We start from the raw sequence: 25549 nt of genomic DNA on the forward strand, positions 1-25549 counted from the left end.
ATTACTGGGAAATTTTAGCTAGGCTGTCCTAAGGAGGTTTTTGGTTGTATGTTTCTCTCTTTGTTTTTCTCCTAGGACATTGCAAGCACTTGGTCACTCTCAGAGCCTAGCCATGGGACTCTCAGGTCCTCAGTTTACTTTTTCCAGGCAGGTTCTGACACCTATGAGAGCTTTTCCTCCAAGAACCTCAGCTTCTATCAGAACTGTTTTTTTAATTAGAACTTTTATGTTGCCTAGTGAGCAGTGCTCTCACACTTTACAAACTATGAGCTTGTGTTCTGTGAGGCCTACCAAGAGAAATTCCAGAAAGGGGATTGTCTGACAACTGCAGACACGATACAGTCTTACTAATCATGAACTGGAATATTAGAAATTCTTGCTCTTGATTCTGAAGGAAATGTTACTCATCTGGTCACTTGCTATCTGTCTGCTTTGTTTGCCCAACTCCAACAGGTACTCTTCCCTAAAACAGAGTTACACAACATCCTTGCTCATCCATTTTACTGTTTGAGAACTTCTGCTCTGATGAAATTCTCGTGTCAAACCGAAATCCCTTATGTTGTTTGCATAATTTAAATTTGCTGGTTCAGTCTGTAGAATGGATGTTATTTTATTTTTATTTTTATTTTATTTTACTTTACAATACTGTATTGGTTTTGCCATACATTGACATGAATCCGCCGCAGGTGTACATGAGTTCCCAATCCACCTATTGGGATTGACTCTTGGTTAGAGTGTATCATTCAGCCTAGCATCGTAAGAACATTCATAGCTGTGGTCTTTGGGTGCTGTGTCACTTAGCAGCTGTGTGACCTTGGCCAAGACAAGCTTCCTGAGCTTAATTTCCTCCCATAAAATAGAGGGGTTCAGATGCACAATCTTGCTGTTTTATTAGAATAGCCACCCAAAGGCAGTGTGAGCTTATCAAATGTCAAAGACTGAACACATTCACTAAGGTTACTAAGACATTTTAGGAGACTGATTTTTTTTTTTTAATGAGACAAAATCCAGTGTCACGAGTTCAGCTCTATTGCTTACCATTCATTGTAGGTCCCTATTAGGCCTGTTAATCACACTGACTCAGATCCTCAGATATATTCTCAAAGTATGCGAAATTATGCCCAACTTTCAGAAACAGATTTTGGTAAATCTCTCCTGATTAAACAAGTAACAAGTGCGGAAGTAGACACAAACCGAGGCGTGGCATCCTTGACCAGTCACCTTGCCTCCACACCTTCCCTAGCAGGTTTATACCCTGACAGCTCAGGAAGCAAGATGTCTGGCAACAAGTTATGAGGTGGACATGCCATAAATGGCAGTGATGAACAGGTGGTGGTGGTGGTTTTTTTTTTTTTTTCCCCCAATTAGGTTTTCAAACCACTAGGAGCTTACTTGTTAAAAAAGAACAAGAAAAACATGTACAGCTTTTGAGTTAGGGCTGCAGATGATGCCAGGGAGCAGAAGAGAAGGGCAGCCCTCTGGGCAGGAGGAGGTAGTGCTTCCTAGGCCAGGGTCAGCACCAGCTGCCACCTGGGCCAAAGCTGGGGCCTCAGCTGGCTGTGGGTGGAGAGGGGACTGCAGGGGAGACCAGCTGCTCACTGTGCAGTCTCCTCAAAGGTCTCTGCTAAATACTCTTAACAGTTGGTTTTCAGCATAGTCGGGATTTTGGCGAGTATTCGATACTACCTGCTCTCTGAAGTGCGTCCCTCAACTCTGGTCTGTGACGAGTCTCTCACGAGTGTTTCTGGGGAGGGGTCCTCTTTAGACTTGTACTTCTCAAGTGGAAAAGTACTTGGAACTATTCCTTTTTCTCTGCTTCTCAAATGGGGTACAGGTAGCAACAAGATTAAATACTTATTTCTGGGGCATTTGTTTTATCTCCAGAGTATTGGAGGGAGTGCTTTATGTTACTGGTAATAAGTGGAAGGAAGTACAAAGTCCATAATAGTCACGTAAGATACAGGATTACCTAGAAATAAAGCAGCAGCGGCACTAAGGCTCTGGGGTGGTCCCCAGGGAGTGCCCGGTCCCTCTGCTCCAAAAACCCCAAAGTACCACCCTAACCATGGCTGAGAGGGTGAGTGGAGGCGCCTGCAGCCTGTGCCCCTTTGGAAGTAAAAGAGTGCAACCTCAGGCCAGCCGCAGAACCTTCTAGTTCTCAACTGGAAAGGAGAGAGTTGAACTAGATAACATTTCTCTGATCCTGGCACCTCCAGAATCCTTGCCACCCAGAAAACACCAGAAGGAGGAATCTGGCCATAGGTTGCCGTGGTCTGGCTCGCTTTGTGATTGGATGGAAAGGAGTCTTATTTTAATTACTGTATTAGTCTGCTTGAGCCACAACAAAACACCACAGCCCAGATCGCGTAAACAACAGCTATTTAATTTGTCAGTTGTGGAGTCTCCAAGCCCAGAATCAAAGCGACAGCAGCTTAGTTCCTTTCAACGAGAGAGCGAAGGATCTGTTCCAGGCCCCTCTCCTTGGCTCCTGGACGGCTGTCTCCTCCCTGCCAGCACATTGTCTTTCCTCTCTGTCCAAATGCCCTCTTCTTAAAAGGACACCAGTCGTATGGGAGCAGTGCCCACGCTGATAACCTCTTTTTTTTTTTTTGAGAGGCGGGGCGGGGGGGAGGTTGTTTTAATTCCATGACCACGGATTGAACCTGCACCCCCTGCTTTGGAAGCACAGAGTCTTAACCACTGGACCACCAGGGAAGTCCCCTAATAACCTCATTTTCATGTAATTACCTCTTTACACACTCTAGCTCTAAATCCGGTCATACTCTTAGGTACCAGGTGTTAGCACTTCAACATGTTAACTTGGGGAGAGGAGACACAATTCAGCCCATAACATCTCAGAATTGAAAAAAAGAAAAAAATCTGTTCTAGGTCATTAGGGGGAGGCACAGTTAAGTTGCAGGGACAGACATTGGGAGATGCCTGAGAGAAGGAAAGCACGGCGCTCAAGGCTGAAAGTAGCTGCTAGTATGGGAAGGTATTACTGAGCAAACGTGGAAACGCGCTGTAAAAACCAGATGTGTGTGAGATGCTGTGCCAAGACCTGTTCAAGCTCACCATCTCGGCTCCCGTTTCAGTCCTGCTGTTGGAGACGGGCTTGCACATGATGTGATGTTAGTTCCCACACACATCCATCAGCTGGCAACTCCAGTACCAGATTTCTGGGATTTTTAGTGAAAAGAGAAGATTGTGATAGCAAGCTCACACCTGGTGAGGCTTAGTCATTGTCGCTGACTCATCAGGAAATGCCAAGACAGGGCTGTGTGCCCTCACATGTTCAGGGGTCACAGCCCCACCCCCTTGCCTCCTTTGTCATCCCCTCCCCCGCTTTGTGTAGAGGATTTCTCTGCTCTTCCTGCAAAATGAGTCATTTATCCGACGGCTGAGGTTCTCTACCTGATGACTCCCAAGACTTGTGCTGTCTCGAGTGTAGGATTGGATACCTGGGGCCGATAATTATGCGGTGGTGCCCATTTCATGCTGCCCCGAACAGACCTAGCTTGGCTCGCCCAGGAGATGGCTGGCTCCCTCTGACACTTGCTTTCCTTCATGCGAACCTCTGAGCTGATCCATCTATTGTGGCTTTACTGAAGCTACGTGCATGGCAGAAGATCAGCGCTTCTGTGCTTTGGGTGGAGCTTGGTCCACTGAATTTGGTAACCTGAAGACCAGCTCACATGGGCAGTTACATTACTCTGATACACAAAAATGAAGACGTGAACTTCCAATCCCTAAAATGCATTTGGATTTGAAATGTTGTATTCCTGAGTGAAGGAATAATTGAAGACCAATAAGAAGAGGATCCTTGGTGGTCACAAAGTCAGGAGTCAATGTCACATCCATTTCCCACACATGTGTCTTCCCAGATCTGATTTTTGTGGTAAATCTCTGTATCCCTGGGACCTACCACAGTGCCTGCCACTCACCTTCACCCTCTATCCCCTTCTGAGCAAGATTTAGAAGGCAAAACTCCCCCTCTGGTTTTACTGGCTTCACTATCTGAACTTAATTCCTTGGTCTTTTTTTCATTTTGACCTAAAACAAATTCCTGTCACTTTTTTTTTTTTTTTTTAATTGTAGGCATTGGGATGAATTGTGTGCCTCCGGAACTCATTAGAGTAATTAATAGTTTTGGTTTCTGAAGGGTCTCAAAATGGGGACTGTAGTCTAGTAATTGGCAAGGTCTCTATTTAAAATTTACATGCCTTTTAAGAAAGCTTGTAAGAATTAACCCTTCATCCTTCCTGTACCCTGAATTTCATAAATTGGGGTTTCTGGAAAGCAGGACCAAACTGTAAACCATCTTGGTCCTTCTCATCAGTGGGCTCAAGCCTGTCACATGACCTCTATGAAGTGTTTTCCAGAGCACTTAGCATCTGCCCTTCAGTCACATGGAAAAGAAACTCAAGAGTAACAGCACTAATATCCACTGAGCACTTCGCTCACTGTGGGTCAGGCAGGGTGCTGAGCAATTTGCCCACAGTAATGCATGGGATGAGATGGTTGGATGGCATCACTAACTCAATGGACATGAGTTTGGGTAAACTCCGCGAGTTGGTGATGGACAGGGAGGCCTGGCGTGCTGCAGTCCATGGGGTCGCAAAGAGTCGGACATGACTGAGCAACTGAACTGAAAGCATGGGAATCGTCACTTCCCTCGGAGTCAGGTGTTAGTAAAACTTCCAGATGAGGTGCTAGAAGATTAAAGTGATTCAGGTCCCAGAGGAAGTGTTCAGATTTGGGACCAAGTCTCTAAGCACCACACCTCACCACTGCCCTTCTTGGAAAGGCATCCAGAAGCTTTGGGGAGATGAAGCGATGCCCAGCAGGCCCGCAGGGCTCACGCCTGCCTCCTCCCCCACTCCCCTGAGGCACTCAGACCTCAGTAGTGCCCACCCAGCTCCCTCAGGGTGCCTGCCTGCCTTTGCCGCCCTGCTTTCCTGTCGTGTGGCAGCTGCTGCCATTACCTCTGCAGAATTCAGATGTCATACATGCTAAAAACTGGGCTGAACTGGACTTGCTATTTATTTCTGTGGCACATACAAGGTCTGTTGGAGAAGGAAATGGCGACCCACTCCAATATTCTTACCTGGAGAACCCCATGGACAGAGGAGCCTGGTGGGCTGTCCCAAAACAGACACAATGGAAGCGACTTCGCATAGGGTCTGTGCTGACACTCTGGGCTGGATTTGCTCACCCCATTTCGGTGGATTTTCATGTAACTCAAAGGACAGTCATGCGCCCACCCCCACCCCCCCAACACACACACCCCCAGCAACCCCGGCCCGTAGAGCCAACTGCCCAGATTTCTCAGGGCCGACTGGGCAAGCTCAGTTAAATCTCTTACAAGGAACCGCCCAGGACGGCTGGCAGGAGGGCGAGGAAAGGGCTGCGCCACAACTCCCACCTCTCTGGGGCTGAGGGAATCAGGGCTGAGACTGGCCAGGGGTCCCCAGAGGCCGGATCCTGACGCCTTTTTCATTCACTCATCAAGACAAGCCCTGAAAGCCTACTGCTGGCCAGCCGCAATGGGGAGAGAGGCGCCTCCGGGCCGAGGCCGAGGGCCCTCTAGTAAGAGGGGTTAGTTAGGCTGATGGGCAGGAGTGGCGAGCGCTTTAAGGAGGTGAGGTCACCGGTGGTGGTCAGGGAAGGCTTCTTGGAGGAGGTGCCGTCGCAGCCGCCACTGAGATGACGAGAAGGGAGAAGGAGTTATAGCCGGGGATGGCGGGGGGTGAGGGGTGGGGTGGGGTGGAGTTGGGGGTGGAGGGTGAGGGGAGGGAGGGGTAAGACGCCCCAGGAGGGGGGAACCATCGGCGAGGCCCCCAGCACTCAGACCCCGCTACCAGCCCGGAAAGAGGCGCCCTGGGCGGCCGTGAGCGCCCCCGGGCTCTCGCTTTAAAGGCGGAGCGCACGGGCGAGAGACGAAGGGGGCGGAGCCAGGGCCCCTCGGGGCCGCTGATTGGGCGGCGCTGGCGTGCGGAGCGGCTCCGCGGGCGCCGATTGGGCGGGTGAGGCCGAGGGCCGGGTGATGCGGGAACTGCTCGCCGCGGCCACGTGGGGGCTGCGCGGGGAGTCGGAGGAGGCAGGGGAGGGCCACGCGGTGCAGGCTCGCGGGTCGCGGCGCCGGGCGGCAGGGACGGGACACCGAGCCCGCGGTGAGTGAGCACACGGGGAGCCGGGCGGGGGCTGGGACTGGCGGATCGGCAGGAGCGAGACTCGGTCCCGGGGCGTGGAGATTGGAGTGCGTGGGTGGCTGGGGGGGGGGGGGCGCGTGTCGGATAGGGAGACGCCTGTCTGTCCCTTTCGCCCATCACCGTCATCATCTGTCACTTCCACCATCACCGTCCATCACCTCCACCACCCCCTTGGCTAGAGTCCTGCCTCGCTCGCCCCTCTGTCTGGGGACGGGGAGTGAGCAAGACTTTCTCCGCCCCCGGGGCCGGCCGAGGACCCTGGGAATTACAGTGATAGGGATAATTCCCCACTCTGCGGAGCGGGCTCTGTACCGCCGCGCATCTGGTTTCGGCCCCACTTTAATCCTGAAAACAGCACTTAGCTCTTCATGTCGTCTGCGCGGGGAGACGAGACTGTATTTGTTGGCACCTCCCCACCTCGACACAGACGCAAGCAGATCTTAGGTCCTCTTCGCTCTGCCGTATTTTCCTCCAAGTCGCTTCAGCCCCCCTGAAATGTTGATTTCCAGTATCCACCCCCGGCCCTCCTCAGGCCAGCTTGCTGAGGGCTGGGACTTTGTTTTTTGTTCACCTGGAACGAACGTAGCGCTTGGAAATGTTCTCAGAAGGAACAGATAGATGAATAACTCCAGAAGGCAGCTGCTATCATTAAACCCACTCTCTGGTTGAGGACATGGAGGCTGATGTTGCTTACATCAGCCAGCCTCGTGGGGACCCCACCGGCCACGGTCTTGACCTTAGTCTCTCCCACCCTGTGGCCCAGGGCAAACAGGGAGGGTTGTCCTGGGGGTAGGGGGGCTCTTCTGTGCTGCGGAGCCAAAGACTGTGGTGAGACTGGAGTACCTCTGGCAGTCCCAGACTATCTGGCCCGGGAGGCAGGCAGCGGGAGAAAGCAGCCGATCACATCCACCCCCAGCACCACTGCTGTTGCTTCCTCGCCTCACCTGCCCCTGGGTAGGCTGGGACACGCCAAACTCAGGAGGTGGACTCCCGCTTTCTTGGGGGCGGGCTCTGCCATGGCGGGGGTGGGGGGCAGGGAGGGGGGAAGAGCCCTATAGACCCACGATGGGTTCCCAGCTCCCCTTTTGCTGTGTGACTTTGGGCAGGTGACTTCACCCTGAGCCACCATTTGCTAAGCACTGAGTCTGCAGGCTGAGGGGTCTCCTGTGATGCTGGAAGGTGGGCCCTCCTTAGGACGGCACTTGGCTGCAGTACAGCGCAGCTGAGGCCCCCATCCTTGCCCCTCGAGGTGGTCAACCCATCCAGTGCCCCGTCTCTAAGTGGCCATCTGGAAAACATCAGAGGAGCAAGAGAAGGGCCCCAGCCTTGTTCCAAATGTGTCCCCTTAGGATGATTCTGGCCCAGAGCCAGGCTCCTGTGCAAAACCTAAGAAAAACAGATCTGATCAAAGGCATCCGTGGATGTCTGTGCCTGGAATAGGTCAGCGGGTCTGTTTCCATGATTCAGTGAGCCTCTCCCCTCTCTTGTCCCCTGGGCAGTCTGGGGCTGAAAGGTACTATACCCCTCAGGCGTAGGAGGGAGAAACTTCCAGTTTTCCAAGGTTGGGGGAAGAAGGATCAGGTGATGTGGGGGTGAAGTGGGACCCATAAGAGGGCCCAGTGGCCTGGTCTCCCCCCTGCACCCCTACAGCCTACAACCCAGGGTGTCCCCAAGAAAGCTGCGGCTCTGGATGTGGGCAAGGAGGCTGTTTGCAGCCTCAGCCACAGCTGTCCGGCGCCTCCTTCTGGTTGTCCACCCCCACCTTCTGAGGGCTGCTGCAGCGGTCAGGCTGGGTGTGAGATGTGAGACGTGCTCCCTGCTCCCCACCTCTCCCTCCTCCTATCTCTCCCTTTTCTCTCTTTCCATTGTCTTTCTTCTCACTCCTCTGTTCCCGCTTCTTCTTCTTCAGTCACTAAGTCAGGTCCTACTCTTTGCGACCCCATGGACTGCAGCACGCCAGGCTTCCCTGTCCGTCACTATCTCCTGGAGTTTGCTCAGAATCATGTCCATCGAGTCGGTGATGGCATCCAAACATCTCATCCTCTGTCATCCCCTTCTCCTCCCACCTTCAATCTTTCCCAGCATCAGGGTCTTTTCTAGTGAGTCAGCTCTTCGCATCAGCTTCAGCATCAGTCCTTCTAATGAATATTCGGGACTGATCTCCATTAGGATAGACTGGTTGGATCTCCTTGCAGTCCAAGGGACTCTCAAGAGTCTTTTCCAACGCCACGGTTTGAAAGCATCAGTTCTTCGGCACTCAGCCTTCTTTATAGTCCAACTCTCACATCCGTACATGACTATGGAAAAACCATAGCTTTGACTAGACGGACATTTGCTGGCAAAGTAATGTCTCTGCTTTTAAATATGCTGTCTAAGTGTGCCATTCTTTTCATCCTCTGTTCCTTCCCTCTCTCCCTTTTGCCCCATTTGGTTTGGGTTTTGGTCTCTGCCGCCTCTGTTCCCCCCTCACCCCTGCCTACAGGCACCAGGCATCCCAGCCCAGGAAGTGTTGAAGGTCGAGTTCCCTGGAAGCCCCATCTCCGTACCTGGAACCAGGGCCACATGGCTTCTGTGCCAGTTACATCCTAACCTTGCTGTATTTGAACGTAAAATGACAGAGGGTAATGGTCATGATGTGAAAAAGAATTAGGATCAAAAAGTGAAGAGAGGTGAGAGGGCCCAGGAAAGCAGGAGGGCAGAACCAGGAAGCCCTCAAGGGGACTGTGCAGCGTCAGGGGCGAGGCTGAGCTGGGGGCCGTTCCCGGGCTCTTGGAGATCTCCCAAACCCCGCTTGTCCAGACTCCTGCAGGTGCTCGAGCACACCTGGGGCGCACCCATCTCCAGCCCAGCACCTGGGCTGACCGCTGCTTTCTTCTGGCAGGAATCACGGCCCCCAGGCACGTCTGCCCTCCCGGGCTGGGTGGTCTCCTCTCAGGTGTGGCCTGATGCAAGGAGGGTACTGACAGTAATCAGACCTCACTGTCCCGAGTTCCCCTCCTGAGGGGCTCCCCATTCCCCCATACTTTGGCCCCCTGCCATGGAGGGCCGACTCACTGGAAAAGACCCTGATGCTGGGAAAGACTGAAGGCAGGAGAAGGGGGCGACAGGATGAGATGGCTGGATGGCATCACTGACTCAATGGACACGAGTTTGAGTAAACTCCAGGAGTTGGTGATGGACAGGGAGGCCTGGCATGCTGCAGTCCATGGGGTCGCAAAGAGTCGGACACAACTGAGCGCCTGAACAGCAACGACCACATTCCCCACGAGACCGTACTTGCTGGTCACAGCTCTGAGCCTGGCGGGCATCGTGCGCGGCTCCGTGCCTGCAAGCTCTCACCAGTGCCGCACGTTACCCCACATTTGGGGTTGAGGAAATGGGGGCTCAGAGAGGTGAAGCAGCTTATGCAGCATCACACAGGATTTGGACCTGGGTCTCTCTGATCCCAAATGCAGTGATTCCGAGTAGCCTGGTAAGACAGAGGGAGCCCTCCAGGATGGGGGACTGATGCGGATGTCTACAGTTGACCCCGAGGAAGCCTGAGGGAGCCGAGTCCTGGGTCGGAGGCAGAGGCACTCGGTCGTTCTGTTTCGTGATGCGTTTGTTGTTGCTGCTGTTGTTTTCTCATCTCTGTTGTGGCCGCGCTGGATCTTCATTCCCGAGAGCCGGCTCTCCGTGGCGGGGCGTCAGCTTCTCCAGCTGCCACATGCAGGCTCCACGGTGGCGGGATGCGTTCATGCCGCGTTCACTGAACATCAGCTGTGCCCTGAGCTCTGAGAGGGAAGGACGCGCCCTCCCTGCCCCTGAGGACAGTCTGGAAGGCAGCGTCCCTCCTCTCCTCCGCTGAGAGGTCCAGGAGATCTGGGAAAGACCAGCGCTGGGGCTGGGCTGGGCCTGCCCTCCCTCCCCTCTGACTCAGCACCAGTACCGGCTCTGGGCAGGGGCTGGGGTCAGGCTGGGCAGAAGGAGCCAGGGTCCCGTGGCACAGCGTTGGCCCGTCAGTTCAGGGGCCACTGCTGCCCCTTGGACTCCAGGCCTCCTGCCCTGGCATCTGCTCTGGCTCCCCGCCGCCCACCAGGGCAGCGCCTCAGTCCCCTTAGGGGACGTTTTGGGCTGACCCCACCCTGGGTGCTGCTCTGGTAAATTCTGCCTCGGGGCCCAAGCTGCCCAGCTGCTCCGGGCCTTCGCAGACCCTGTTCAGGCCGCTGTGACACACCTCCTCTTGAGTGGCACCTCCCAGGGTCCCTCTCTCCTGGCACTCTGCACAAGCTGGCTATGTGTCCGCCCCCTCTTCCTCCAGCCTCACGCCTCAGCGAGGCCTTCTTGGCCGTGGCCACCCCCCGGCCTGCCCTTCACGGCCTCCTCTCTGCTTTAGCACCATCTGTGTTAGTCGCTCAGTCATGTCCAACTCTTTGCGACCCCGTGGACTGTAGTCTGTGGACTTCTCCAGCCCAGAATACTGGAGTGGGTAGCCTTGCCTCCTCCCGGGGATCTTCCCAACCCAGGGTTCGAACCCAGGTCTCCAACATTGCAGGCGGATTCTTTACCAGACGAGCCACCAGGAAAGCCCCTTGTCACCATCTGACCTATTCCATATCTTACTGATGGCTTAATTGAATGTTGGCTCTACCAGGGCAGGTGGGGAGTTTGTCATTTTGCCCAGGGTGTGTGTCCCCTGTGTCCCAGCGCCCAGGACGCTGCCTGGCACACACAGCAGGCGCTCAGGCAGGGTTTGCTGGATGCCAGGATGTGGCGGGGAGCTTCTGATGGGTGCTCCGAGGCTGCGCACCAGCCTTGGGCACCAGCCCTGCTCCCCCTGCCCTTTGCAGCCTCCTCTCCATCCGAGGGAGAAGCCGGCCGCCCTGGGGGCTATGCAGAAGGCAGGGGCCAGGGGCCGGAGGGCCTCCGACTGCGGCCCTGCCCCTCAGCGGCCCCGGTGCATCACCAAGTTTGCCCAGGTGGGTGGGGTGGGCCCCCTAGGGGGGCTGTGAGGTGGGGTGGGGCGGGCCCTGGGGGTGGAGCCTGGCCCCCGGGGATGCCCTCTGCCACCCACCAGCCTCCCCCACCGCGCAGTGTGTGTGTGAGGAGGGTAACGTGGAGAGCGGGGATCGGGGCCAGGGGCCTGACTCCCCTGTTCCCCCACCCGCCACCCCTGCCTCCAAGCAGTATGTAGGCTCCTTCCCCGTGGACGACCTGGACCCCCAGGAGAGTGTGTGGCTGGTCCAGCAGCAGCTGTGGGCACTGAAGGTATGGGGCTGGGACGGGGGGCACTTCCCCACTGGGCTCAGAGCCCTGGAGTGTTGGGCTGGGAATGACCTCTGAGCCCCTCGGGTCCACCCCAGCCCCCCATTCAGAAAGACGGAGCAAGTAAGGCCCAGGGAAGGATGGGGCCAAAGCCATTCTGGGAGGTGGGTGCCCTTGGGACCACACGCGGGCTCCTGGAGCCACATTCCTCATGCCCTGGGGCTCCCTTCCCCCGGGCAGTGGTGACCTGGGCCCCACAGGTGGGAGATATGGGGGGCGGTCATCACGGGCCGCGGGGTTTGTCTGCCAGGAGCCATGCACGCTGCGCCAGCCCCCAGGGGCTCCCCGTCCAGTGCTCTGCCCCTTGGCAGCTGCAGGGGGCGGGCTGACCAGCCCCGGGGTCAGAGGCCAGGCTGGGCCTGCCCGGGCGGTGACGATGCTCCCCACCACTTCTCTCCCACCCAGGACTGTCCCCGACGCCGGGCCGTCATCCTGAAATTCAGCCTTCAGGGCCTCAAGATCTACAGCGGGGAGGGCGAGGTAGGAGCCCCGGGGTGCAGATGAGGACCCCCAGGTGTCCTCCTCCCTGGGGACACGCCTGCACCCAGCTCCGCAGCCTCCCTCGTTTCTCAGCCTGGCCTGGGCCTTTGGACGTCCTCTCTCCAAGGGCCCTCCCGCCTCGGCAGCTCAGACGACAAGTTTCTCCCCACCGCACCCCACCCCTGCCTCCAGCCCTAGAATCTCCAGGGACCAGATCCTAGCCTGAGTGTCAGGCCCAGTCGACTCCAGGAGGTCTGAGCCGGTCCCCAGGCTGGGCCAGGGGCCTGTGGCTGGCCTCTTATGACTGGGGAATAGGGCCAGGCAGGCTGGAGGCCGGCTGGGAGCCCCTGTTTGGTCACCCATCTTCCTCTTGGTGAAAAACCAGCCAAAAAAAAGAACTGTAACCACGTGCCAGACTGGGTGCCCCATGACCTGGCACCACTCACCTAAGATGTGGTGCCAACACATCCAGAGCTGGCACGGTGGGGGCCCTGGGGTCTCACTGACGCCCTCCAACAGGCCCATCGGAGGGGTCCTGTCCCAGCAAGGGCTCAGAGACCTGTACTTAGCCGCCCAAGGCATCGGAGAGGGAGTGACATAGCCCGGATTCAAACCCTGGTCATCTGACTCCAGAAACCAGGAGTGCGAGCCCAGGGCCAGCCCCCGCTGCCTGTCCCTATGACCCTGCCGGCCGTGAACGCTCTGTCCCTCGGCTCCATGACTCAGCACGACCACCCTGGTCAGCTGGTTGGCAGCCCAGGGCAGGGGCCCCGGGCTCAAGGTCCGTGTAAAGGATGAGGGTGCCCATGGGAAGCGTGGTTTGGGCAGGCCTGGAAGCAGGACAGAATTCTTCATTCCAGGAGCTGGGTGGGCACCCAGGCTGGAGGGCAGACCCAGGAGGCTGCCGGCCGGGGCATGGCACCCACAGGGCTGCACGTGCTGGCCGGTATCTGCGGGCCACACGGTGGGTCTGATGGAGGCCATGGGCCTGCTGCCTCCCAGGTGCTCCTGATGGCACACGCCCTGAGGCGCATCCTCTATGCCACCTGGTGCCCGGCCGACTGCCAGTTTGCCTTCATGGCCCGAAACCCCAGGAGCCCAGCCAGCAAGCTCTTCTGCCACCTCTTTGTGGGCAGCCAGCCTGGAGAGGTACCCGGGGCCCAGGGCAGGGGGCCCAGCACTGGGGCTGGCGGGGGGGGTTGGTGTGCTGTGGGTCCACGTGGGTCCTGGGGACCGAGGCCGTGGCTGGCTCAGCAAGCTGGCCTGAGCACCCCCTGCGACCTCAGGGCCTGGACTCTCAGCCTCGCCTTTGAGATATAGGTGGGGTTAGCAACTGAGGGCTAGCAGTGCATTCAGCGCCTGTATTCCCAGCTCCAAGCATGATGCCTGGGACATGGCAGACGCCCCCTGTTTGTCAAATCAATCAAGGAAGATTGATTTGAGGGGAGGCTGCATGGTGGTGAGGTTTGGGGGGATAAGTATTCATTTTCTCAGGAAGAATAGGGAAGAGCACCTCAAGCCAGGGGGCTGCATGGGCCCATGGGTTGATGCCCAGGGACCCCCCAGGAGCCCCCCAGTTGAGCACACCTCCCTCTCCCTCCCCAGGTTCAGATCCTTCACCTGCTGCTCTGCCGCTCTTTCCAGCTCGCTTACCTCCTGCAGCACCCGGAGGAGCGGGCCCGGCCCGAGCCCTGCCCGGGGCCTGTGGGGGACGTTCCCCTGAAGCCCGTGTCCGGCCCCAGGGGGCCCCCTGGCCTAGTACGGGAACCCTTCGCCCGGGATCAGCTCTCACAGAACGTTAACGCGCTGGTCTCCTTCCGGCGGCTGCCGGCAGAGGGGTCTGAGGGCAGCGGGGTACGCAGCACCCCAGCCAGGGAGTGGGCAGGGGACCGGGGGACCAGGGCGAGGGTTTGGAGGTAGAGGGGGCGGGTGCCGGATTTCCGTGGGAGGGGTTATGGCCGGGCAGGCCTGAGTCTGGGCGCCCCTGCGGGACCCTCCCTAGAAGGAGCTGCTGGAGTCGGGGAGCCGCGGGGGCGCCCGCCACGTGCGCCTGGGGAACCCGTACTGCTCGCCCACGCTTGTGCGCAAGAAGGCCATCCGCAGCAAGGTGCTCCGCTCCGGGGCCTACCGCGCCTGCACCTACGAGACGCAGCTGCAGCTGTCCGCCCGCGAGGCCCGTGAGTTGCCGGGGACGCGTGCACCGGCGTGGGTTGGACGAGGGTGGGCCTGAGCGGCAGGGTCTGCGGGCTGTGACTGTAGACGTCTGTGAATGCCAGGCCTCCGCGCTCGAGGATGTGTTCGGGGCTGAGCGCCCAGGTGCTGTTGGCCGAGGCACGGGCATAGCTGCTGAAGTGCTGTAATTGGCGAGTGAGTGTGCGTAGGCGTGTGCCTGGGTGTGCCTGTGTCTTTGGGGAAGCACGATGTCTGCAGACTGGGCGGAGAGCGGGGGGCTTGGTGAAGAGACAAGCCCGGACGGTGCTGAAGCCTGTGGGGGTGAAACGGGGATGGGTGCAGAAGAGGTCGACCTCCCTCCCTCTGATCGCTCTAGTTCCTGCCGCGTGGGAGGCCTTGTCCCGGGGGCCGGGGGGCCCCTCGTGCCTGGTGGAGAGCGGGGGAAGCCTGACGGAGAACATCTGGGCCTTTGCTGGCATCTCCAGGTAGGAGTGGTGCCCAGCCCTTAGGGAGGGCGGGGAACTAGGCTGTGACCTCCCCCAGGGCCCCGAGATGTGCATCCCTGCCCTTGGACAGAGGGCTCTCCGATCTTAGGCCAGAGAATTCCCCACCCTGGGCCTCAATTTTTTGTAAAATGGGGATAATAAAAGGACCTTTGGGGCTTCCCTGGTGGTCCAGTGGTTAAGACTTCCGCGCTGCCAGTGCAGAGGGCGTGGATTCGATCCTGGTCGGGGAACTAGGATCCCACATACTGTGCGGTGCAGCCAAAAGATGAAAAACTAAAATAAAACAAACAGACCTTCAATGCAGGGCTGTGGACGGGATCAAATAAGGTTATTCAGGTGAAGCCTGTCACAGGGGACGGCCTTCCTAAATGCAAGCTCTTCAAAACTATCTCCCTAGTGAGTCAACAGTTAGGGTAGCCCTTAGAAACCTTTCTGAGAGGCAGTCAGAAAGCATCCTTTTGTGGAAGGTGTACTCTAGGCAGTCACTGTGTTTCCAACACTGTGGGTTCCTTAGGCTGTTTAGCAGACTGAGGCTGGGTCCCGACAAGGGGGCCCGCCCTCAGCCTCTGGCCTCGGCCCTCCCAGGCCCAGCGCCCTCGCCCTGCTGCGGAGAGACGTGCTTGGAGCCTTCCTGCTGTGGCCTGAGCCGGGCGCCAGTGGCCAGTGGTGCCTGTCGGTGAGGACTCAGTGTGGCGTGGTGCCCCACCAAGTCTTCCGGAACCACGTGGGCCGCTACTGCGTGGAGGTGAGAGGGTTCCCAGCCCTGCCCCTCGCTGTCAGGCCCCGCCCCTTTCACAGTTCACACCGGCCCCTCATTGGCTTCTTTTTGCCCCACCCCCCTCTTTAACGCTCCACCCAGCTCTTGAGTCGTTGGTCCTTCTGGCTCTGGCCCCACTTCCACTCTGCGGGCTCCACTCTAAGGCCCCTCCCTCACCAGAGTAGGGTATTTCAAGTAGAGTCGTGGGCTTCCTAGGCGGTGCTGGTAGTAAAGAACCTGCCTGTCAATGCAGGAGATAGAGGAGATGCAGGTTCCATCCCTGGGTCGGGAAGAGCCCCCTGGAGGAGAAGATGGCAACCCACTCCAGTATTCTTGTCTGGAGAATCCCATGGACAGAGGAGCAGAGCGGCCTATAGTCCAAGGAGTCTTAAAGAGTTAGACCCGACTGAAGTGACTTAACACACAGACGCACAGTGGAATTTTGGGCTAGGGGCACGCCTCGCATTTTTTACATCAATCACAGCTTTTAAAAGTCATGCTTTCCCACACCCTAACTTGTCTTTTAGCAGAGGAGGAAACAGACTCAGAGAGGGTAGAGGCTTGCGTTTAAGTTCACCCAGCCTCTAGGTCTGCAGTCCTGGCCTGATCACACGCTTCCAGGGACTGGGGTGGGCAGGCGCGGCTTTTTAAATGTGCGGCCTTGTTTGCACTTGTTTGCCTAGGTCCTGTCCATGCCGTGGGTGGGGAGTGAAAGGGGTGTGTTTCTGCTGGGAGCAGTACAGGGTCCTTTCTGAAGTGAGGCAGGATCCAGGGTGGTGGGGTAGTTGGAGGTGTGATCCGTGGGGAAAGGGGGGCTGGAACTGAAGTCCCTGCCCTGCCCCCTCCCCAGCACCTGCCAGCTGAGTTCCCCAGCCTGGAAGCCCTGGTGGAGCACCACGCGGGAACGGAGCGGAGCCTCTTCTGCTCCCTCGACATGGGCCGCCTGAACCCCGGCTATGAGGAGCAGGACTGTGGGCCCGAGGGCCGGCCTCCTCGGACGCTCCGGCCCCTTGGCCACGCCAAGTCCGAGGCAGAGCTGCAGGGTCTGGGTTAGGAGGCGGGGCCCCACCCGGATAGGCCCCGCGGTACCCTGGCTCCCGGGCCTCAGCGGGCCACTCGGCTCTGGCCTCTCCCACCCTGCTGGGCACCACCAGTTCCATCCAGTCACTGCCCCTGGGACCAGTCTTCCATCACTTCCCTGCCTGTGGGGGTCCCTGAGAGTGGGGATTGCCAGGGGCTTCTCCCCAGGACATAGGCCGTCAGGATCGCAAGCGTGGCAGACCGAGCTCCAGGCTTCCAAGAACTTGCCGGGTGACTCGATGCTTGCCTTCTCTGGGTCTCACCTTACTCCTGGGTGGGGAGCTTTCCAAGGTGGGCAGGAAGGTTGTTCCGGTGCAGGTGGGGCCCTCTCCTAAGGAGGCCAGGCCTTGGGGCCCTGACTGGGCGTCCCCAGAGAGCTCTGGACCAAGGCAGCCAGACGCGTGAGGGAGAGGTGTGCGGGCAGGCAGGAGAGAAAGGGTGTGGGGCCGAGGCACCCTCTCCGGGAGAGAAACAGCAACAACGCGGTGGAGCTTGGGGGCGACATCCAAGCAGAAAGAGCGCGGCCTGTTTCCCACATCCTTTGAGGTGAGAGGAGTCCGCCCTTGAGTTCTGAAGTGAGGGGGCGGTTAAGAGGCTGCAGAGAGGAGCCAAGTCACCCAGACCCCGGGGTGGACACCTGAGTGGAGAAAGCAGTGCGAGCGGCCTGACGGGGCAGAGGATCCCAGTGAACCTCAGATTAGGACGTCTGCTCAGAAAACCACAGAGTTGGGCTTCCTGCTTACACAGAAGAGATGTCGAAGATTCCTCCCTTCCCGTACACCCTCCAAAAACCAAGACACCCCCCCACCACCACCCAGGCTCACTTCTTTTGGCCATTTGATTCCCAGGGGCCAGCAGTGAGCTACAGGCTTATGGGGGTGACCAGGCCCTGATCCTCTCATCCTGCAGGCCACACTGGGTTTGGGTTTGGTGGCTGCCTGGGAAGTGCCCCCACACACACAATGATGGCATTTCCCTTAATGGGCATCTGTCAGGGACCATGCCAGCCCCACTGGGGGTGAGGGTCAGGGAGGAACCATCTAAAGGCAGAACTGCTGTGGGCCCTGCCAGAGGACGCTTGGCCTTGGCTGGCACAGGGGAGTCCATCCAGGGAAATGACCCTGCGGTGATCGACAGCTCTACGTGTCCCCCTTTATAAGTAAACTTGACAGACAAACATGAATCTCCCAAACTAAGGAGCAAGTTCCCGGTGGATGAACTTCTACTCCTGAGGCAGAGGCCTAGTCGTGAGTCTGGGGGCTGCCTTCTCCCCTCTCTGGGGACAGGATGTGACTGCATAGTGCCTTGAAAGTAATACACTTGTGTTTCTTGGAAAAACAAGCAGCCCCAATGGAATAAAAAGATTGAGGAGCCTCAGAAGTTCAGGCCTGGCGTTCCCAGTTTACAACCTCCAGCTCAGGAAAGGGTCTTGGTTGGGGTCTTGTCACTCTTGTCACAAGAGATAGGAGGAAGCTGTCCTTTAGGGGCTTGTTTCACTGGAACCCTGGGGACTCAGAGGTTAAAGCGTCTGCCTCCAATGTGGGAGACCTGGGTTCGATCCCTGGGTCAGGAAGATCCCCTGGAGAAGGAAATGGTAACCCACTCCAGTATTCTGGCCTGGAGAATCCCATGGACGGAGAAGCCTGGTGAGCTACAGTCCATGGGGTCGCAGAGTTGGACACGACTGAGTGACTTCACTTTCTTTCTTTCTTTTCACTGGAACCACAGCAGTGGTTTTGTACTGAATATGAGTGGGAAACCGGACTCATGTTACAACCCTTACAACCCTTACTACCAGAAGCCATCTCCTCCCTGGGCAAAGCCCTGTTCCTTCATAAGCCCCAGCCTCCTATTCCCCTGGCGAGGAGAGGGGTTTGGTGATATGGGGCCCAGGATTACTGCACCAGAGTCGCACACATTTAAGCCCAGCTAACTGGCCTTACCTCTGTGAGGGACGGATTTTGTTGCACCAGTTATCTGTGTGGACAGGGTCGGGAGCGTCCCCACAGTACTTTAACATCCTTGCACATAGCGGTCATGGGTCACATGGTACAAACAAGGCCAGGTTTGTGACCCACGTGTACAGACACCTCCGTGTCTTCATAACAGACCACAGTTTCCAATGTTGCAACCAGCGCCACCTGGGTAGCCCAGCTCTCCTTACTGTGTGGACTTGAAACAAATAAAGTGCATTTCTTCGGATTGTCGAGTACAGACTTCCTTTGAAAGGCGAGGGCTTTGTCCAGTTGGCTTGCTGTGCTTTCCTTTCTCAACCATCCCTTCCGCTGGTGCTGAATGATGAACCAGACAGAGATCCTGTCCTCAGGGGCTCAGGAGGTCTTGAAGGAGTTGTGTGGGTAGCTTCAAACAATGACTCCTGCTTACAACCTTCGGTGGGTATTTCCTGTAGGGAAGAGACTCAAGTCCTTATGTTCTGGCCACTCAGATGATCCTTCTGCTCCTGCAGCATGCCACAGGGCCTTTGCACACGCGTCCTTGCCCTCCTGTCCTTTAACTGATGAGCTCCTCAACCTTACCATCTCTCTCAGGAAGCCTGCCCTGACTGCCCCCTGGGCCCCTGCCCAGGCTGGGTGAGGTATCCTGGCCAACTATTCAGTACATCTGGTCCTTTAGTTTGTTAATACTCTTTTATTTATGGGATTTTTGTTTGTGGAATATTTGTTTCAAATGTCAGCCTCCTCCACTAGACCATAGGTGCACTGCAGGGCAGGGGCTGCGCTATCTCCCAGGGTCTATTGCCATGCCTGGCCGACAGCAGAAAATTTCTGTGCAAACGGGAGTCTAGAAGAGGTGAGGATGGAGTGGGGCTCTTCTAGAGGGATTTGTGCTGGGGTCGGGGTGGGGTGGGGAGAGAGGCCAGGCAGCCTCTCCAGCCAAAGGACTTTGGCTCTCAAAATTTTTTGTTTTGTATCTTCAGCTCGAGTCTTAAATACAGAGGGCAGCATTAGAGGGAAGCTTTGCCCTTTCATCGCCCGGTGTAGGGGTGCAGGGGGATGCTGTGACAGGCTCTGGGGCAGCCTTTCCGAGTCAATACAGGGATGTGGGTAAAGGGCAGCAAGGTCCCTGTCGCCTTCCCCCGAGGGAGGTCACTCCTCTGCCATCTCCTCGGAGCGGGGGTGGGCTCCCCTGGGCCACCTCTAGCAAGGTGGTTAACCTCTCAGAACTGGGGCTGTGCGGACTGGAAAAGAACGGCTGTGCAGCGTCTAGTGAAGGCTCTGTGGTCACGTATGGATGTGAGAGCTGGAGTATGAAGAAAGCTGAGCGCCGAAGAATTGATGCTTTTGAACTGTGGTGTTGGAGAAGACTCTTGAGAGTCCCTTGAACTGCAAGGAGATCCAACCAGTCCATCCTAAAGGAGATCAGTCCTGAATATTCATTAGAAGGACTGATGCTGAAGCGGAAACTCCAATACTTCTGCCACCTGATGCGAAGAGCTGACTCAGCATCAGGGAAAGACTGAAGGCGGGAGGAGAAGGGGACGACAGAGGATGAGATGGTTGGATGGCATCACCGACTCAAAGAACATGAGTTTGAGCAAACTCCGGGAGTTGGTGATGGACAGGGAGGCCTGGCGTGCTGCAGTCCATGGGGTCGCAAAGAGTCGGACACGACTGAGCGATTGAACCGAACTGGGCAGCGCCTGGCACTGAGTCAGCAGACGCGTGGACAAAGTCAGCGCGGGTCCCCCACGAGGGCGCACCAGCCTTCAGCACTCGCGCTGGGAACTTCAGCACGTGCGGCTTCCTCCGGTGCGCGGGGCGCGGGCGTCAGGGAGCCGCGCGCTGTGACGCCCCCGGCGTTGCCCAGCAACCGCGGACGCCGCGGAGACGTGCGCGCGAGCGAGCGGGCGGTTGGGGCGGCTCCGGGGGCCCGGGTCCTGCGGCGGCGCCTAAAGCGCGGATCCGCCACTGCCCCCCGCGCCCCGCCCCCAGCCCCCGCCCGGGCCTCAGGGAGACGGGCGAGCCCGCGCGCCGGAGGAGGCGGCGGCTCCGCCTCGGCCCGTTCGGCTCCCCCGCCGCCCCGCTTCCTCCTCGTCTCCGGGCCCCCCCCCCGAGGAGCCCGGTCCCCCCGCCCCGCTTCCTGGCGCTGGCCCCGCCCCCTGGCCCGGGCTGCTGGGGGGTCCCGTGCGGGCCGCCCCTGGGGGACGCCCCCGCCGCGGCGGCGCCATGGCCTCGGAGTCGGTGAAGGTGGTGGTGCGCTGCCGCCCCATGAACCAGCGGGAGCGGGAGCTGAACTGCCGTCCGGTGGTGACGGTGGACTCCGCTCGCGGCCAGTGCTTCATCCAGAACCCGGGCGCCGCGGACCAGCCCCCCAAGCAGTTCACCTTCGACGGCGCCTACTACATGGACCACTTCACCGAGCAGATTTACAACGAGATCGCCTACCCGCTGGTGGAGGTGAGGGCCCCCGCTCCCGAGGAGACCCGCTGGGCGGGACCTGGGGCCCCTCGGAGGGCTCCTGAGGGCAGGCGCTGACCCCCGGGCCGGGCGGGAAGGCTCTTCTGGAGGGGCCGCAGGTGGACAGCAGCAGGCTGAAGACTTCCGTCCCCTCCGGAGACAGTTGGAAGCCACCGGCAATGTCTGTCTGGGTCCCCCACTGCCCCTGGTGCCAAGGCTGGTTCTCCCCGCATCCTTCCGCCGTTCCCCACAGGAGCTCCAGCCCCCGCGACCACTTGCCCCCCACCCTCACCCGGGCAGCCTCAGGACTCCTCTGAAAACTCTGGTCACTTCCCCAGCCTCCCCCTTCTCCTCTCTCCGCTACTCCGTCCGGAGCCCTGGCCCCCTCTTTCTGCCCTCAGCACCGGGAGCCCTCTCCATCATCACCCGCGCTCCAGCTTCCTGAGAGGCCCGTCAGGGTACAGCCTATATATGTGTGTGTGTGTGGAGGGGGGAATCTCACTTCTGCAAAGAGAAGGCTGTTGGCCAGGCCTTGGTCTCGGAGGAGCAGAAACCCTTAGAATGGGAAGGCAACGGCAGTTCTCACCCCTTCGCAGGGCTTTTGCTTTCTTCACCTTCTCATGCTAAGGAGCTCCTTGGAGCTGCAGGGCAGGGGGGCTCCCATATCACAGATGGGGTGACTGAGGCCCAGAGGAAGGAAACTTCTGAGCTCCCACAGAGAGTTTCTGGAGGAGATGGGGCTGGAGCTACACCTGGTGTCTTCTGGCCAAGGGTTCTTCCCTTGGTATTGCCGTCTTCCCAGTTGGGCAGAGAATTCGCTAGTGAAGTGAGATGTCAGGATGTGAGGTGTTGTTCCAGGCAAAAAGGAAAAGTGAAGAATTGCTGTCTGTACCCCCAGCATGAGGATACCTGGGGCTCTGGGGAGTCTGGCAGCAGAGAAACTAGACTGACTTCTCTAACCCAGTGTTTCCAAAAGGCATTTTCCCGTGGAGCCTTTCTGCCTTGGTCCGCAGGCCAGCTAACATCCCCCAGCGCACCTCCGCTGGCTGTGGTCAGAACCCCTTGCGGGGGCTGAAGTGTTCCGCAGCCCAGCGCCCCCCAGCAGTGAGGGCGTGACTGGAGGTGATGCCCAGGGAAAGAGGGCAAGTCTCCCCAGACGTTGGTCCTGGGCCCCAGGGGTGGCCAGGCTCCCCTGCCATCCTGGAATCTCAGGCTCTAAGGGACCAGAATGGGTGGCCTGCTCCCACCCCCACCTCGGGGTCCTTGAATGTCCACCTGGTGGCAGGCGCTCACTCTTGCTGGAGTAACCCGCTCCCCCCTTTGCTTCTTAACTCCTGGAAGACCCTTCTGCACAGTGAATCAGAGCCAGACTCCCTGACGCTTTCAGCTCCCTGCCTTGTTTCTGTACCCGGACGCCAGAAGACCTCTGCTTCCTGGTCCAGGGTCGGTCCATCAGAGATGGGAAGATTCTGAGACTGAGTTCTCCCTGGCCTTGGCTTCTCCAAGGTCTCAGCCTTGCTCATGCGTCCCCGTCCTCACCCTGGAAATAATTCCCCTGAGCACGCCTCCCTTGTCGGGGTTCCCAAGAAGCCCCAGCCCAGAGGGGGAGCACCTCAGATCCCCCCTCCAGCCCCCACTCCTGTCGCGAGTGCACTACTACAGGGATGTCTTCCTCTGGGCCTCCCACGGAGCCTCAGGCTCAGCAGGACATACGTTCATTTTCATTAATTCACTCAGCTGACAGAGAGCATCTCCATACCAGGCCCCATCCAAGGCATGGAGCAATAATAACAGCACCTTCCCTCAGCGAGCTCACAGTTGGGCGGAGGAGCAGCTAAGCTAGTAGCTGCAAGCCAGGGTGATGAGTAGGAAGAGAAGCCATGGGGACTTTGGCAGAACAAAGACTAGCAAACCTGGGCTTGGAGGGGATGGGCAGGCAGGGAGGACTTCCTGGAAGCGGTGAGGTCTAAACCGAAGCCAGAAGGATGAGAGGGGTCAGCCAGGAAAGAAGGTGGAGGAAAGGGCCTTTCAGGTGGAGACCAAACCACTTGATCTTCGCCAGACTCTGTGGACATACGTAAAACTGGGATTATCATTCCTGGTGAGGAAACTGAAGCCTTGAGCATCCTAAAATGGGTTAGGGGTGATTTTGACTGCAGAGCTAGGTCTCCAAGTTCCATCCTGTGAATCGTACGCAAAGCACAGCGAGGAGCAGCTGCACCCTTAGGCGGGGCAGCTGTGTGTCTGTCCTGCTGGGCTCTGACCACCTCCAGGGGGCCTCCTGCCCAGGTCCTTCCCTCCAGATCCTACTGCACGGAGCCCCCAGCGCTTCAGACTGACCCTTCCTGCCCTCCCCTCCTTTCCCTCCCCTTGCCTTCTCTCCCAATTAAATCCAGACCGGGTTCCTGATTTCTCTGTCACTGGGTGACCTCTTCCACTCTCCTGGGAGCTGTCCACCCCAGACCCATCTTTCAGCCAACTCAGCACAAGCTACCCTGAGCTCATCCGCTCCACGCCCAGCCTTCTGCTTGATCTCTGGGCTCTTTCCCACCCAGTCACTATTCCCTCTCCCCATCCTCCTGCTTCACACCCATGGCCTTAGAGTCACCTCTGATGAGCCACTGCCCAACCCACCCAGGGGCCTGGTGCTGTGGACAGACCAAGGACAGGCCTGGTTTCCAGAGACATCAACATGGTAGAATTTGGCCCCTCGATGGAGCACAGAGCTGTTTGGGAGAGGACAGGGGGCATGAGGCAATTTAGCACAGGTGCTAAGTAGAAAAAATCTGACCTCTAATAGCAGCCTCACGAGAGTTATTGCAGAGGATGACACAAAGTTATAAAGACGGTCAACTAAGTAACAGTTTGATTTCATGAATATCATTCAGTAAACAACAATATGGGGGAACTTGGCAAAACTTGGGAGGACAGAGTGGCTGACGCTTAGGACCCGCTCCGCATGTGTGCGTGTCCCTGGCAGGTCTGGAGTATCACTTAATGGGTGAAGCGTTTTTGAAATTTTATGTTTTGCCTGAAGAATGCAGGTAAAGTTGTCTTCCACTTCACTCCACAGCAGCGTGGTTCTGCAGAACTTCCCGCAGTGGTGGAAATGTTCTGAATCTGGGCTGTCCAATTAGGGACCGCCAGCCATACATGGCAAGTGAGCACTTGACGTGAGGTTAGTGCTTTTGAGGAACTGAATCTTAGTTTTATTTAATTGTAAGTTAGATTTAAGTAACCACATGTGGCCAGTGGCTACCACTGGGGATGGCACAGCTCTCGAGCTAGCCTTTCCAATACAAATGTCACATGAGCCACAGACATAATGGAAATTTTTCTAGTAGCCACATTTTAAAAGGGCTTCCCTGGTAGCTCAGCTAGTAAAGAATCTGCCTGCAATGCAGGAGACCCTGGTTTAATTCCTGGGTCAGGAAGATCCTCTGGGGAAGGGAGAGGCTACCCACTCCAATATTCTTGGGCTTCCCTGGTGGCTCAGATGGTAAAGAATCTGCTTACAATATGAGAGACCTGGGGTTGATCTCTGGACGGGGAAGATCCCCCGGGCAGAGCAGGGCAACCCACTCCAGTTTTCTTGCCTGGATAATCCACATGGACAGAGGAGCCTGGCAGGCTACAGTCCATGGGATTACAAAGAGTTGGACATGACTGAGTAACTAAGCACAGCACATTTTAAAAAGTGAAAGGAAAATTAATTTTAATGATACATTTTATTTGACCCAATAGAATCCCAAATATCATTTCAAGAAAGCCTGATAATAGATATTATCATGGCATAATAGCTATCAGAGAGATATCGAACATTCTTTCTTCACTGTAAGCCTTCGAAATCAGGTGTGTGTTTCACACTTACAGCACGTCTCAATTTAGGTGCTTAAGTGTCAACAGTTCAAATGAAATGAAACACCAAAAGTAAATTCGTGTTTAATGGGAAACCATTTTACACTGCTTTGGTTTTTAAATGGAAAGTGGAAGATTTTACATTTTTAAAAAATATTTTAAAGTTTTAACCTTCCTCAGTGGCGTGAGGCACCCCTCTGGGGTGCCTGGTGGCTGCCCTACTGCACCACGCGTGTGAAATACTTACTTCGATATGGAGCCCCTCCTCCAGGCCTGGTGACATTGATAGTCCAGGCACTGCAGCATGTTGTCCCTGGGGCTCCGTGTGCCCCTGCCTCTGGCCTTCTGGTTGGGTGACTGGTCTGCCATCGCTTCCGCGCCCACCCCCCCAACCCTGGGCCGTCTGATGAGCTCTGGATCGTGACTTCCGGTCTTCCCTCCCCCGCAGCCCCTGGGGACCCCAAGCCCCGCAGTGGTCTGCAGGACGGGTCTTTGCAGATGCCAGCTGGGCCCTCGAGGCCTGGGCACAGCTCTCCAGGCCCACATTCTGGCACAGGAGTCCCCCTCCCCACGCTAAGTTCTAGAATGTGTGGCCTCATGAGCTGGGTGAGGGCAGGGAGTGGAGTGTCTCCCTTGTTCAGGGATTGGTCCCCACCCAGAGCACGATCCCCTCGCAGAGAAGAGAGACGGAACCTATGCAGTGAACAATGGCCTCGGTGAACGAGGGTCGCCCTGGGGGAGTGCCACCCTAGTTTGCCTCCT

The 25549-nt window shown here is 57.3% G+C and overlaps 2 protein-coding genes across 3 annotated transcripts in view; both read left to right on the plus strand.

Moving 5' to 3' along the window:
• The first annotated feature begins 11083 nt into the window (after window positions 1–11083).
• On the plus strand, window positions 11084–16485 carry SH2D5 (SH2 domain containing 5). The gene is made up of 9 exons (XM_068969368.1): window positions 11084–11170; window positions 11379–11459; window positions 11922–11996; window positions 12999–13145; window positions 13602–13850; window positions 13999–14173; window positions 14545–14653; window positions 15260–15419; window positions 16282–16485. Exons 1-9 carry the CDS (start codon window positions 11084–11086, stop codon window positions 16483–16485), a joined length of 1287 nt encoding a protein of 428 aa, XP_068825469.1.
• Window positions 16486–20698: 4213 nt separating this feature from the next.
• KIF17 (kinesin family member 17) overlaps window positions 20699–25549 on the plus strand; it is a 50901-nt gene continuing 46050 nt past the window's right edge. For both annotated transcript variants that reach the window (XM_068968686.1, XM_068968687.1), the window contains exon 1: window positions 20699–20929. In XM_068968686.1, coding sequence (XP_068824787.1) covers window positions 20699–20929 — 231 coding nt within the window. The remainder of the gene's footprint in view (window positions 20930–25549) is intronic.

Source organism: Capricornis sumatraensis, chromosome 3 (assembly GCF_032405125.1).
Source record: "Capricornis sumatraensis isolate serow.1 chromosome 3, serow.2, whole genome shotgun sequence".
NCBI lineage: Eukaryota > Metazoa > Chordata > Mammalia > Artiodactyla > Bovidae > Capricornis > Capricornis sumatraensis.

Bases quoted from the DNA above. Each gene is read 5' to 3' on its own strand.
- SH2D5 (XM_068969368.1), top strand. From the start codon at position 11,084: ATGCAGAAGGCAGGGGCCAGGGGCCGGAGGGCCTCCGACTGCGGCCCT. The intron at 11,460-11,921 runs GTATGGGGCTGG...TCTCCCACCCAG, and splicing joins AGCAGCTGTGGGCACTGAAG to GACTGTCCCCGACGCCGGGC. The intron at 14,174-14,544 runs GTGAGTTGCCGG...TGATCGCTCTAG, and splicing joins GCTGTCCGCCCGCGAGGCCC to TTCCTGCCGCGTGGGAGGCC.